The following is a 14,495-nucleotide window of genomic DNA, read 5'->3' on the forward strand; positions in this document are numbered from 1 at the left end:
CTGACTAAAACTCTAAACTGCCGATTTTTCAAAGAGCTATAAGGGGCCAGGCATGGTGGCAAGCGCCTGTGATCTCAGTGCCTTGGGAGGCCAAAACAGACAGATCACCTGAGGTAAGGAGTTTGAGACCAGCCTGGCCAATATGGTGAAACCATGTCTCTACTAAAAATACGAAAATTAGCTGGGTGTACTGGTGGCCACCTATAGTCCCAGCTACTCAAGAGGCTGAGGCAGGACAATCACTTGAACCCAGGAGGTAGAAGTTGCAACAGGCCAAGACCACACCCACTGCACTCCAAATTGAATGACAAAAGCAAAACTCTGTCTCAAAAATAAATAAATAAATGAGGTAATACTGACCAAATTTAAAATATGCTTATCCCTTTGATTCTATGATTCCATTTCAGGAAACTCACTCTGTGAATATATTCACAATGGGCATCTCCTTAAAAAAAAAAAATGCCCAAAAACAAAAACAAAAAAAAAACCTTGAAATATTCTAAATGTCTATATATACAGAAAAGTGGTGAGATTCTGTACTTAAGTCACTGAGAGAATACAGTATAATCTTGAGAATGAATCAAGTCTACATACATCATGGAAAGATATCCATAATAACATTAAGTGACAAAAGCAAATTGTAGAATTTTTAAGTATAAAAAGACTCTCTCTGTCTTAACTTTAAAAACTATATATGAGCCAAGTGCAGTGGCTCACACCTGTAATACCAGCACTCTGGGAGGCTGAGGCGGGCAGATCATAAGGTCAGGAGATAAAGACCATCCTGGCTAACATGGTGAAACACCGTCTCTACTAAAACTACAAAAATTAGCTGAGACTGGTGGTGCACACTTGTAGTCCAGCTACTTGGGAGGCTGAGGCAGGAGAATCGCTTGAATCCGGCAGGTGGGGATTGTAATGAGCTGAGATCACGCCACTGCACTCCAGCCTGGGTGACAGAGCAACACTTCGCCTCAATTAAAAAAATAAAATAAATTTAAAAAAAAAAAAACAAAAAAACTATGTAAGGCCAGGCACAGTGGCTCACCCCTAGAATCCCAGCACTTCGGGAGGCCAAAGCGGGTGGATCACAGATCAGTAGTTCAAGACCAGCCTGGCCAAAATAGTGAAACCCCATCTCTACTAAAAATACAAAAATTAGCCGGGCATGGTGGCAGCTGCCTGTAATCCCCGCTACCCAGGAGGCCGAGGTAGGAGAATCACTTGAACCGGTTGCTGTGAGCCAAGATCATGCCACTGCACTCCAGCCCAGGTGCCAGTGAGAGACTCTGTCTCAAAAAAAGAAGAAAAAAGAGAGAAAGAAGAAGGGAGAGAGAAAGGAAGGAAGAAGGGAGAGAGAGAGGAAGGAGGAAGGGAGAGAGGAAGAAAGGAAGAAGGAAGAGAGGAAGGAAGGAAGGAAGGAAGGAAGGAGAAAGAAAAAGAAAGAAGGAAGGAAGGAAGAAAAAGAATAAGGAAGGAAGGAAGAAGGGAGACAGGAAGGAAGAAGGGAGAGAGGAAGGAAGAAGGGAGAGAGGAAGGAAGAAGAGAGAGAGGAAGGAAAGAAGAAGGGAGAGAGGAAGGAAGGAAGAAGAAGGAAGAAAAAGAAAGAAGAAGGAAGAAGGAGAAGGAGGAAGGAGAAGAAGAAGGAAGAAGAAGGAGAAGAATGAGGAAGAAAAAGAAGGAAGAAGGAAAAAGAAAGAAGAAGGAGGAAGAAGAAGAGGAAGAAGAAGGAAGAAGAAGAAGAAGAAAGAAGGAAGAAAGAAGAAGGAGGAGGAGGAGGAGGAGGTGGAGGAGGAGGAGGAGAAGGAGGAGAAGGAGGAGGAAAAGGAAGAAGGAGGAAAAGGAAGAAGGAGAGTGGGAGGGGGAGGGGGAGGGGGAGGGAGAGGGAGAAGCAGTTGTTGTGAAAGGACTTTCATCAGTGGAGGCTCTGGCTTAGTACATGTGTCCATGGTTTATTGGTTGCTGCTATTCAGGAGTTGCAGCACTGAGAAAATTCGGCTGTTTTCAAGAACGCTGTGATTGTGGTTGTCTGGTCCAGTTCAAAAGTTAAAGACAAGTTCCTAGAGTATTTTGTTTTCATTTCTATTTAACTTTTATTTTAGGTTCAGGAGTACATGTGCAAGTTTGTTATATAGGTGAATTGTGTGTCATGGGGGTTGCGTATACAGATTATTTTGTCATTCAAGAAATAAGCATAGTACCTGGTAGGCAGTTTTTTTGATTCTCACCTTCCTCCTACCCTCCATACTCAAGTAGGCCCCAAATAGGCCCCTGTTGTTCGTTTCCTTGTGTCTATGTGTACTCGATGTTTAGCTCCTCCTTGTAAGTGACAAGACACTATTTGGTTTTCAGTTCCTGTGTTAGTTAGCTTAGAATAATGACCTCCACCACCAGAAAAATATATACATATATATTTTTATATGGATTCTCCCTCCATCACCCTCGCTGGAATGCAATGGTACAATTTTGGCTCACTACAACCTCTGTCCCTTGGGTTCAAGCAATTCTCCTGCCTCAGCCTTCCTAATAGCTGGGATAACAGGTGTGGACTACCACACCCAGCTAATTTTTGTGTTTTTAGTAGAGACAGGGTTTTGCCATGCTGACCATGCTGGTCACAAACTCCTGACCTCAAGTGATTTGCCTGCCTCTGCCTCCCCAGCTACTGGAAAAACAGGTGTGAGCCACCACACCCAGGCTCTGGACAAAGACTTTTAAACTCTCCTAAATACACTCAATAAGCTAAAGAAAGGGGGTGGGTAGGGAGGAGGAACTGAAATGAAATCAGAAAAAAGATATATAAACAGAGAATATCAACAATGAGATAGAAATAGAAAAAAAAAAAGGAAGAATAAAATTCTAGAGCTGAAAAACAACTGAACTGAAAAACTTACTAGACGAATACAAAAGCAGGCTCGAATAAACAAAAATTGTTTGAAATTATCCAGTCTGAGAAGCAAAAATTAAAAAAAAGAAAAGTTATCAGAGCCTAAGAGACTTGTGGGATACCATCAAGAAAATCAATATTCACATTACAAAAGAGAGAGGAAAAGGAACAGAAAGATTATTTCAAAAAACAATGATGGAAAATTTCCCAAATTTGAAGACATTGATATAAAAAAGCAAGATACTCAGCAAGGCACAGTGGTTCATGCCTGTAATCCCAGCACTTTGGGAGGCTGAGGTGAGCAGACCACAAGGGCAGGAGTTGGAGATCAGCCTGCCCAACATGGCGAAACATCCGACCTCTACTAAAAATACAAAAATCATCCAGGTGTGATGGTGTGCAAATCCCAGCTACCTGGAAGGCTGAGGTAGGAGAATCGCATGAAGCTGGGAGGTGGAGGTGCAGTGAGCAGAGATTGAGCCACCACACTCCAGCCTGGGCGAAAGTTTGAGGCTCGGTCTCAAAAAAAAAAAAAAAAATATAGACAAGATACTCAATGAACCTCATGTAGGAAAAAAGCAAAAAGACCCACATGGAAACACACATTTAAAATGTCAAAAGTGAAAGACAGGCTAGGTACAGCGACTCATACTTGTAACTGCATCACTTTGGAGGGGTCAGGACAGGAGTTCAAGACCAGCCTGAGCAACACAGCAAGATCCTGTCTATGTAAAAGATTTTTAAGGTAAAAAAAAAAAACAAAAAAAAACAAAAAACAAAAACGAAAAAGAATACTGAAAGCAGCAAGATAAAAGTGACTCATGACAATCAAGGGATCTTCAATAAGATTATCAGCTGAAACTTGCAAACCAGAAGGTAGGAAAATGACATATTCAACATGCCGAAAGGAAGAGAAAAAAAACCCCATCACATAAGAATTCGATACCCAGCAAAACTTTCACTTAAAAACGAGGGAATAATTAAGACATTCCAAAATTTTAAATTAGTGAAATTAATAAGCTGAGAAAGTTCATAACATAAAATATACCCTACAAGAAATACCAAAAGATTCTTCAAACTGAAAAGACAGGGAACTAGACAGTAACTGAAAACCAGATAATACTATAAAGTTTTTTCCAGCAAAGATAAATACACAGGCAAATATATAAGCCTCTATTATTATTATTTTACATATGTATTTTACTGCACTTTAGATTCTGGGGAACATGTGAATGCAGGATTGTTGCACAGGTATATACATGGTCATGTGGTTTGCTGCCTCCATCCCCCCCATCACCTACATCTGGTATTTCTTCCCATGTTAATCCTCCCCAACTCCCTACCCCCCGCTGCCCCTCCCCTTGTCAACTCCAAAAAACCCCAGTATGTGATGCTCCCCTCTCTGTGTCCATGTGTTCTCATTGTTCAATACCAGCCTATGAGTGAGAACATGCAGTGTTTGATTTTCTGTTCTTGTGTCAGTTTGCTGAGAATTATGATTTCCAGATTCATCTGTGTCCCTACAAAGGACACGAACTCATTGTTTTTTATGGCTGCATAGTATTCCATGGTGTATATGTGCCACATTTTCCCTGTCCAGTCTGTCATTGATGGGCATTTGGGTTGGATCCAGGTCTTTGCCATTGTAAACAGTGGCACAATGAACATAGGTGTGCATGTGTCTTTATAATAGAACCATTTATAATCCTTTGGATATATACCCAGTAATGGGATTGCTGGGTCAGATGGAATTTCTATTTCTAGGTCCTTGAAGAAGTGCCACACTGTCTTCCACAATGGCTAAACTAATATACACTCCCACCAACAGTGTAAAAGTGGTCCTATTTCTCCACATCCTCTCCAGCATCTGTTATCTCCAGATTTTTTAATGACCGGCATTCTAACTGGCATGAGATGGTATCTCACTGAGGTTTTGATTTGCATTTCTTTAATGACCAGTGATGTTGAACATTCTTTCGTATGTTTATTGGCCTCATATATGTCTTCTTTTGAAAAGTGTCTGTTCATATCCTTTGCTCACTTTTGGATAGGTTTGTTTGTTCTTTTCTTGTAAATCTGTTTAAGTTCTTTGTAGATTCTAGAGATTAGCCCTTTGTCAGATGGGTAGATTGCAAAAGTTTTTTCTCGTTCTGTTGGTTGCCAGTTCACTCTAATGATTGTTTCTTTGGTTGTACAGAAGCTCTGGAGTTTAATTAGATCCCATTTGTCTATTTTGGCTTTTGCTGTCAATGCTTTTGGTGTTTTAGTCATGAAGTCCTTGCCTATGCCTATGTCCTGAATGGTTTTGCCTACGTTTTCTTCTAGGGTTTTTATGGTGTTAGGTCTTATGTTTAAGTCTTTAATCCATCTGGAGTTAACTTTAGTGTAAGGTGTCAGGAAGGGGTACAGTTTCTGCTTTCTGCACATGGTCAGCCAGTTTTCCCAACACCATTTATTAAACAGGGAATGCTTCCCCCATTGCTTGTTTTTGTCAGGTTTGTCAAAGATCAGATGGTAGTAGATGTGCGGCATTGCCTCCAAGGCCTCTGTTCTGTTCCAGTGGTCTGTATTTCTGTTTTGGTACCAGTATCATGCTGTTTTGACTGCCGTAACCTTTTAGTACAGTTTGAAGTCAGGTAGTGTGATGTCTCCCGCTTAGTTGTTTTTGCTTAGAATTGACTTGGCTATGCAGGCTCTCTTTTGGTTCCATATGAAGTTTAAGGTGTTTTCTTCCACTTCTGTGAAGAGGGTCATAGGTAGCTTGATGGGGATAGTGTTGAATCTGTAAATTACTTTGGGCAATATGGCCATTTTCACAATATTGATGCTTCCTAACCATGAGCATGAAATGTTTTTCCATCTGTTTGAAGTTCTCCTTGAAGAGGTCCTTTATATCCTTTGTTAGTTGTATTCCTAGCTTTTTATTCTCTTTGTAGCAATTGTGAGTGGCAGTTCATTCTTGATTTGGCTCTCTGTTAGTCTGTTATTGGTATATAGGAACGCTTGTGATTTCCGCACATTGATTTTGTATCCTGAGACTTTGCTGAAGTTGCTTATCGGTTTAAGGACATTTTGGGCTGAGATGATGCGGTCTTCTAAATATACAATCATGCTGTCTGTAAACAGAGACAATTTGATTTCCTCCTTTCCTAATTGAATACCCTTTATTTCTTTTTCTTCCCTGATTGCTCTGGCTAGAACGTCCAATACTATATTGAATGGGAGTGGTGAGAGAGGGCATCCTTGTCTAGTGCCAGATTTCAAAGGGAATGCTTCCAGCTTTTGCCCATTCAGTATGATATTGGCTATGGGTTTGTCGCAAATAGCTTTTATTATTTTGAAATATGTACTGTCAATATCTAGTTTATTGAGTTTTTAGCATATACGGTGGTTGAATTTTGTTGAAGGCTTCTGCATCTATAGAGATAATCATGTGGTTTTTCTCTTTGGTTCTGCTTATGTGGTGGATTACGTTTACTGACTTGGGTATGCTGAACCAGCCTTGCAACCCCGGGATGAAGTCTACTTGATCATGATGGATAAGCTTTCTGATGTGCTGTTGCAATCGGTTTGCCAGTATTTTATTGAAGATGTTTGCATCTATGTTCATCATGGATATTGGCCTGAAGTTTTCTTTTTTTGTTGAGTCTCTGTCAGGTTTTGGTATCAGGATGATGCTGGTCTCATAAAATGATTTGGGAAGGATTCCCTCTTTTTGGATTGTTTGGAAAGGTTTTAGAAGGAGTGGTACTAGCTCCTCTTTGTACGTCTGGTGGAATCTGGCTGTGAACCCATCTGGACCTGGCTTTTTTTGCTTGGTAGGCTATTAATTGCTGCCTCAACTTCAGCTTTTGTTATTGGTCTATTTGGGGCTTCTACTTCTTTCTGGTTTAGGCTTGGGAGGGTGCAAGTGTCCAGAAATTTATGCCTTTCTTCCAGGTTTACTGGTTTGTGTGCATAGATTTGTGTGTAGTAATCTCTGATGGTAGTTTATATTTTTGTGGAATCAGTGGTGATATCCCCTTTATCGTTTTTTAATGCATCTATTTGATTCTTCTCTTTTCTTTTTTATTAATCTGGCTAGTGGTCTATTTTGTTGATCTTTTCAAAAAAACAGCTCCTGGATTTGTTAATATTTTGTAAGGTTTTTTGTGTTTCTATCTCCTACAGTTCTGCTCTGATCTTAGTTATTTCTTGTCTTCTGCTAGCTTTGGAGTTTTTTTGATCTTGCTCCACTAGCTCTTTCCATTTTGATGATACGTTGTCAATTTTAGGTCTTTCCCTGCTTCTCATGTGGGCATTTATTGCTATAAATTTTCTTTTAGACACTGATTTAAATGTGTCCAAGAGATTCTGGTAGGTTGTTATCTTTGTTCTTGTTGGTTTCGATGAACTAATATTTATCTCTGCCTTCATTTCATGTGTATCCAGTCAACATTCAGGAGCCAGTTGTTCAGTTTCCATGAAGTCGTGCGGTTCTGAGTTAGTTTCTTAATCCTGAGTTCTAATTTGATTGTACTGTGGTCTGAGAGACTGTTATGATTTCTGCTCTTTTGCATTTGCTGAAGAGTAATTTACCTCCAATTACGTGGTCAACTTTAGAGTAGGTGTGATGTGGTGCTGAGAAGAATGTATCTTCTGTGGATTTGGGGTGGAGAATTCTGTAAATGTCTATGAGGTTTGCTTGGTACTGATCTGACTTCAAGTCCTAGATATCCTTGTTAATTTTCTGTCTTGTTGATCTATCTAATATTGACAGTGGAGTGTTCAAGTCTCCCACTAATATTGTGTGGGTGTCCAAGTCTCTTTGTAGTTTGTTAAGAACTTGCTTTATGTATCTGGGTACTCCTGTATTGGGTGCATATATATTTAGGATCATTAGCTCTTCTTGTTACATTAATCCTTTTACCATTATGTAATGCCATTGTCTCTTTTAATCTTTGTTGGTTTAAAGTCTATTTTATCAGAGACTAGGATGGCAACTCTTGCTTTCTTTTGCTCTCCATTTGCTTGGTAAATCTTCCTCCATCCCTTTATTTTGAGCCTATGTGTAGCCTTGCATGTGAGATGGGTTTCCTGGATACACCACAGATGGGTTTGAATTTTTATCCAATTTGCCAGTCTGTCTCTTTTGATTGGAGCATTTAGCCTATTTACCTTTAAGGTTAATATTGTTATGTGTGAATTTGATCCTGCCATTTTGATGCTAGCTGGTTGTTTTGCCTGTTCATTGATGTATTTTCTTCATTGTGTCGATGCTCTTTACCATTTGGTACATTTTTGGAGTGGTTGGTACTACTGGTTGTTCCTTTCTATGTTTAGTGCTTCTTTCAGGAGTTCTTCTAAGGCAGGCCTGGTGGTGATGAAATCTCTCAGCAACTGCTAGTCCATAAAGGATTTTATTTCTCCTTTGCATATGAAGCTTAGTTTGACTGGGTATGAAATTCTAGGTTGAAAGTTCTTTTCTTTAAGGATGTTAAATATTGGTCCCACTCTCTTCTGGCTTGTAGGGTTTCTGCCAAGAGATCCGCTGTGAGTCTCAGGGGCTTCCCTTTGTGGGTAACCAGACCTTTCTCTCTGGCTGCCCTTAGCATTTTTTCCTTCATTTCAACCCTGGTGAATCTGACGATTGTGTGCCTTGGGGTTTCTCTTGTTGAGGAGTACCTTTGTGGTATTCTCTGTGTTTCCTGGACTTGAATACTGGCCTGCCTTGCTAGGTTGGGGACGTTCTCCTGGATAATATCTTGAAGAGTGTTTTCTAGCTTGGATTCATTCTCCCCGTCACATTCAGGTACATCTATCAAACGTAGATTAGGTATTTCACATAATCCCATATTTCCTGGAGGCTTTATTCATTTCTTTTTACTTTTTTCTCTAATCTTGCCTTCTTGTTTTATTTCATTGAGTTGATCTTCAATCTCTGATATCCTTTCTTCTGCTCGGTCGATTCAGCTACTGAAACTTGTGTATGTTTTCGTGAAGTTCTCTTGTTGTTTTTCTGCTCCATAAATTTGTTTATATTATAGCTGTTTAGTCTCATTAGCATTTTGTCAAACCTTTTTTTAAGGTTCGTAGTTTCTTTGCATTGGGTTAGAACATGTTCTTTTAATTCAGAGAAGTTTCTTATTACCCATTTTCTGAAGCCTGTTTCTGTCAATTCATCAGATTCATTCTCCAACCAGTCTTGTTCCCTCGCTAGTAAGGAGTTGTGATCCCTTGGAGGAGGAGAGGCGTTCTGGTTTTGGGTGTTTTCATACTTTTTGTGCTAGTTTCTTTCCATCTTTGTGGATTTATCTACCTGTGGTCTTTGTCGTTTGTGACTTTCGGATGGGGTCTCCGAGTGGACATCCTTTTTATGAAGTTATTTCTGTTTTTTAGTTTTCCTTCTAACAGTCAGGCCCCTCTACTGTAGGACTGCTGGAGGTCCACTCCAGACCCTGCTTGCCTGGGGATCACCTGCAGTGGCTGCAGAACAGTAAGGGTTGCTGCAGTTTCTTCTTCTGTTATCTCTGTCCCAGAAGGATACCCGCCAGATGTCAGCCTGAGCTCTCCTTTATGATGTGTCTCTTTGGAGATACAGGGGTCAGGGAGCTGCTTGAGGAGACAGTCTTTCCCTTATAGGAGCTCAAGTGCTGAGCTGTGAGCTCCACTATTCCATTCAGAGATGTTGGGCAGATATGTTGAAGTCTGCTGTAGCAGAACTCATAATCACCTTTTCTCCCCAGGTGCTCTGTCCTGTGAAGGTGGGGCTTTATGGTAAGCTCCTGATGTGCTGCTGTCTTTTTTCAGAGATGCCCTGACCAGCGAGGAGGTAGCCTAGGCACAGTCTGCCAGCAGAGGCGTTGCTGCACTGCCATGGGCTCTGCCCAGCTGCTGTGTGAACTTCCTTCAGGTTTTGTTTATAGAGGTATAGTTAGAATTGCCTCGGTAATGGTGGATTGCATCAGTAATGGTGGACGCCCTTTCCCTCACAGAGCTGGATGGTCCCAGGTCCACCTGTACTTGCTGTGAAACTTACAATTCAGAGCGTTTCAGATTGCTGATCTTTGTGGGGGTGGGATCTGCCCATCCAGATCACCTGGCTCCCTGTTTCAGACCCCGCCTTTTTTTTTTTTTTTTTTTTTCATTTCAGTTGAATGGGTGACTCTGTCTCCCAGGTGTTCCAGCTGCCAGTTGAAACAGTGCCCAGATTTGTGTGAGTTTTTTGTGCAGAGATCCACTGTGCCAGCTGAAACAGCTGTGCTGGAGACTTGTGGCACTTTTCCACCCAGGAATGTCCTGGTGTGTGGGCAGTAAAAATTCGTTTGAAAATGCGGTTATTACTCACCCTCTGCCTTCTCGCTGGGAACTGCACTCCAGAGCTGATCTTGCATATCTCCAAGTCTCTATTATTATAATTTTGGTTCGTAGGTCTAGTTTTTATTCTTTTGTAGGATTCAATAGACAAAAGCATAAAAATCTAAGGGCATACATGATATATAAAGATGTGATTTTTGATATCAATAACAAAGTTAGAGAGGCCTGAGGTACAAAGAAGTACAGTTTTGTAAGCAACTCATGTTAAATTGTTATCACCTTAAAATACGTATTTATAACTTCATGATTTTGTATGAAATCCTTCTGACAATCATCCCAAACAAAATCTGTAGACTACACATAAAATGAAATAAAAACAGAATCAAAACATGTCACTACAAAAACTCAACTAAACACAATAAAAGGCAGTAAGGGAAGAAATGAAGCAGAGTCTTAAAAAAGATATTTGTGGCCAGATTTTATTGCTCACACCTGTAATCCCAATACTTTGACAGGTGGATGTGGAAGGATTACTTGAACCCAGGAACTAGAGACCAGCTTGGTCAACATTGTGAGACTCACCTCTATCAAAAATTAAAAATTAGTTGGGTATGGTGATATACTCCTATAGTCTCAGCTACTCCAGAAGCTGAGGTGGGAAAATCACTTGAGTCCAGAAAATCACTGTACTCCAGCCTGGGTGACAGTATGTGACCCTGTGTTTAAAAAAATAACTAAATAAAAGTCCAGGCACAGTGGCTCACACTTGTAATCCCAGCACTGTATCACCTGAGGTCAGGAGTTTGAGATCAGCCTGACCTATATGGTGAAACCCCATCTATACAAAAGTCAGCCAGGCGTGGTGGCATGTGCCTGCAGTACTAGCTACTCGGGAGGCTACTTGGGGGGCTGAGACTCCAGCCTGGGTGACAGAGCAAGACTCTGTCTCATAAAAAAAAAAAAAAAAAAAAAGATAAAAATTAAAAGGATATTTGTACACCCATGTTCATATCAGCATTATTCAAAATAGCTAAAAGGGGGGAGCAACCCAAGTGTTCACTGACAGATCAATGGATAAGCAAAACATGGTACATGTGTACAAAGAAATATTAATCATCCTTAAAAAAATAAGGGAATTCTGACACACTACAACATGGATGAGTTTTGAGGATATTATTTTAAGTGAAATAAGCCAGTTACAAGAACATGGTGAATAAGCCAGTTACAAGAACCTCATTCCACATCCATGAGGTACCTACACTAGGTATATTACAGAGAAAGAAAATAAAATTGTGGTTGGCAAGGGATGGGGAGAGGGGACGATAGGGAGTCAGACGTTTAGTATTCCTAATTCAAATGCTCCAAAATCTGTAAGTTTGTGAGAGCCAGCATGAAATAATAAAACTTTAAAAGCTCATTGGAGCACTTGAGATTTTCAGACTAGGAATGCTGAACCTGTAAATAACGTAAATCTCCAAAATTTGGAAAAATCTGAAATCCAAAACTCTTCTGGTCCCAAGCATTCTGGATAAGGGATACTAGACCTGTATTTAATGGACAGAAAGGTTCAGTTTTGCAAGATGAAAAGAGGTATAAAGATACACAGTGCTGACAGTTACACATTTTTTTTTTTTCTTGAGACAAGGTCTCACTCTGTTGCCCAGGCTGGAGTGCAGTGTCATGATCATGGCTCACTGCAGTCTTGATCTCCCAGGCTCAAGTGATCATCCCACCTCTCCCTCCCAAGCAAGTGTGACTAAAGGCATGTGCTACCACACCCAGCAAATTAAAAAAAAAAAAATCTTTCATAGAGACAGGTTCTTGCTATGCTGCCCAGGCTGATGTCAAATTCTGGGGCTCAACCAATGCCCTGTACTGGCATCCCAAAGTGCTGGGATTAACAGGTATGAACCACCGTGCCCAGCCAAATGTAAATGTTCTTAATACCACAGAACTATAAACTTAAAAAACTGTCAAGGTGGTACTATGGTTGAATACTGACCTCTCCAAATCTCATAGTGAAACTTGACCCCCAATGTTGGAGGTGGAGTCTAACGGGAAATGTTTGGATTAAGAGAGGTGTTCTCTGATAAATGAGTTGCTGGAGTGAGTTCTCACCTAGTTCCCTCAAGAACTGGTTATTTAAAAGAGGCTGTCACCTCATTCTCTCATCATGTGATCTCTGAACACACCTCCCCCTTCACCTTTTGCCATGAGTAGAATCTTCCTCAGGCCCTTATCAGAAGCAGGTGCTGGTGCTGGCAACATGCTTCTTGTATAGCCTGCAGAACCATGAGCTCTTTTCTTCAAATGAGCCGAACCTAGGCATTCCTTTATAGCAGCTCAAATGGTCTTGGAAAGATGGTAAATGTTGTGCGTATTTTATCACAATCTAAAAAAAATGGTTTTTTTAGGAGAACAGCTCTCACTCTGTTGCCCAGAGTGAAGTACAGCGACACAATCATAGCTCACTGCAGCCTAGAACACCTGGGTTTAAGTTATCTTCCCCTGCCTCAGCCTCCCAAGTAGCTGGGACTAGAGGCACGGGTCACCACATCCAGATAAAAACATTTTGAAAGTAGTCAAAACAACAATATCACTCTAGCACAAAAGCCTGATATCAAACAAGTTTGTTTCAGGAGCATTTATTCATTTTCACTAATTGGCTGTCAGATGAATACATATTTGCACATATACACTTATAAATGCTTGCTTTGTTCAATAGTAAACAATATTTGACAAAGTAGAGCTGTCTAAACAATGACAACTTGATACAGGACTATATTCCATATGAAACTCAGAAATGGTAGATAGCTATGTAAAACCATCCAACACAGATCTTAAAATCAACATTTAATAGTCTGCACAAAACATGATGACTTTTTTATGTTTCAGTGAATGAAAAATAAATTATCGTTTATTATCAAAAAGGGAGAGTAACAAAGACCTGAGTAGAATACACATTTTCTCATCATACAGAGCAAGAGATGTTATTTAAAAACAAAATGACCCCATGAACATAATCAAGAAACACTACAAATGATTAAATAAAGCAATAAAATAATTCCTCTACCAACAGGAAAACATTGGCTCTTCAAGTCAATTAGGGTTCTGTGTCTATTGCAACTGCCAATCTGACAGGGATTGAAGAACCACTTTTTCCTTCTTCAAATCTAACACCAGCCCATGTGAAATAGTTGTGTCCTCTTAAAACCATTTTCCTATTCTTTGGAATGTGCCAAAACACTACTCTGGACTCCGGTTTTGAGGCCCAGACAACCATCAGAAATGACCAATTTGCAGGGCCAGACAGTGTGATCACATTGGTAATCCTAGCACCTTTAGGAGGAGGCTGAGGTGGGAGGACTGCTTGAGCTTAGAAGTTCAAGACCAGCGTGGGTAACAGTGAGACCTCATTGCTACAAAAAAAAAAAAAAAAAAAAAAAAAAAAAAAATCAAAAAATTACCCAAGCATGGTGGTGCATGCCTGTAGTCCAAGCTACTTGGGAAGCTGAGGTAGAAGGAATGCTTCAGCCTAGGAGGAGGAAGAGGTTGCAGTAAGCCAAGATCATGACACTGCGCTCCAGCCTGGGCAAGAGAGTGAGAACCCGTTTCGAAAGAAGAAAAGAAAGAAGGGAAAGGGAAAGGGAAAGAGAGAGAGAGAAAAGAGAAAGAGAGAAAGAATAAAAGAATACCATTTATCTGTTGGGATACAGGCAGGTATTGCACCATGTATAGCCAGTGCAATTATTGGAATACATTTCAAATGGTGTCTAAGTCAGGTCCTATTTATATGCAGTGAATCAGAAGATATGTACCTTAATTTTCATTCTATGTTAACACAAAATATCTAATAACTATACCAACTAAAATATTTTGAAATAGAAATCACATTAAATATTTGAACAACAGTATAATACTGCAAATAAAACTAAGTCCTGTAACTTTTTTTTGAAACATAGAGTGAAATAAAGCAGTGCAAGCTTAATACACAAACTTTTAAAATCAATCATAAAAAAGGTATGTATTTCCTACTTTATATATAACATCAACCACTAGGTAGTTCTATTGACTATTAGATTGATCACATATTCCCACTACATTAAGCATTATTAGAAACAGAATGCTGGCATTTATCTCCTCCCCCTCCCTCTTCCCCCTTCTTCTCCTTCTCCTTCTTCTTTTGAGACAGTCTCCCTCTATCAGCCAGGCTGGAGTGCAGTGGTGAGATCTTGGTTCACTGCAACCTCCACCTCTCAGGTTCCAGCCATCCTCATACCTCAGCCTCCCAAGTACCTGGGATTATAGGCAT

General features: G+C 40.2%; 1 protein-coding gene across 34 annotated transcripts in view; it reads right to left on the reverse strand.

The window, feature by feature from the left end:
• Positions 1 to 14,495, reverse strand: part of EIF4G3 (eukaryotic translation initiation factor 4 gamma 3) — a 371,563-nt gene that overhangs the window by 217,339 nt on the left and 139,729 nt on the right. For 2 of the 34 annotated variants that reach the window (XM_074380216.1, XM_039473801.2), the window contains one exon: positions 13,651 to 13,718. The exons of 31 other annotated variants lie outside the window; for them this stretch is intronic. In XM_074380216.1, the coding sequence (XP_074236317.1) occupies positions 13,651 to 13,718 (68 nt within the window). Of the gene's footprint in view, positions 1 to 13,650; positions 13,772 to 14,495 lie in introns of those variants that run through there. One more of the 34 variants, XM_074380213.1, reaches the window with a different exon arrangement.

Source organism: Saimiri boliviensis, chromosome 11 (assembly GCF_048565385.1).
Source record: "Saimiri boliviensis isolate mSaiBol1 chromosome 11, mSaiBol1.pri, whole genome shotgun sequence".
In the NCBI taxonomy this organism is placed as follows: Eukaryota; Metazoa; Chordata; class Mammalia; order Primates; family Cebidae; genus Saimiri; species Saimiri boliviensis.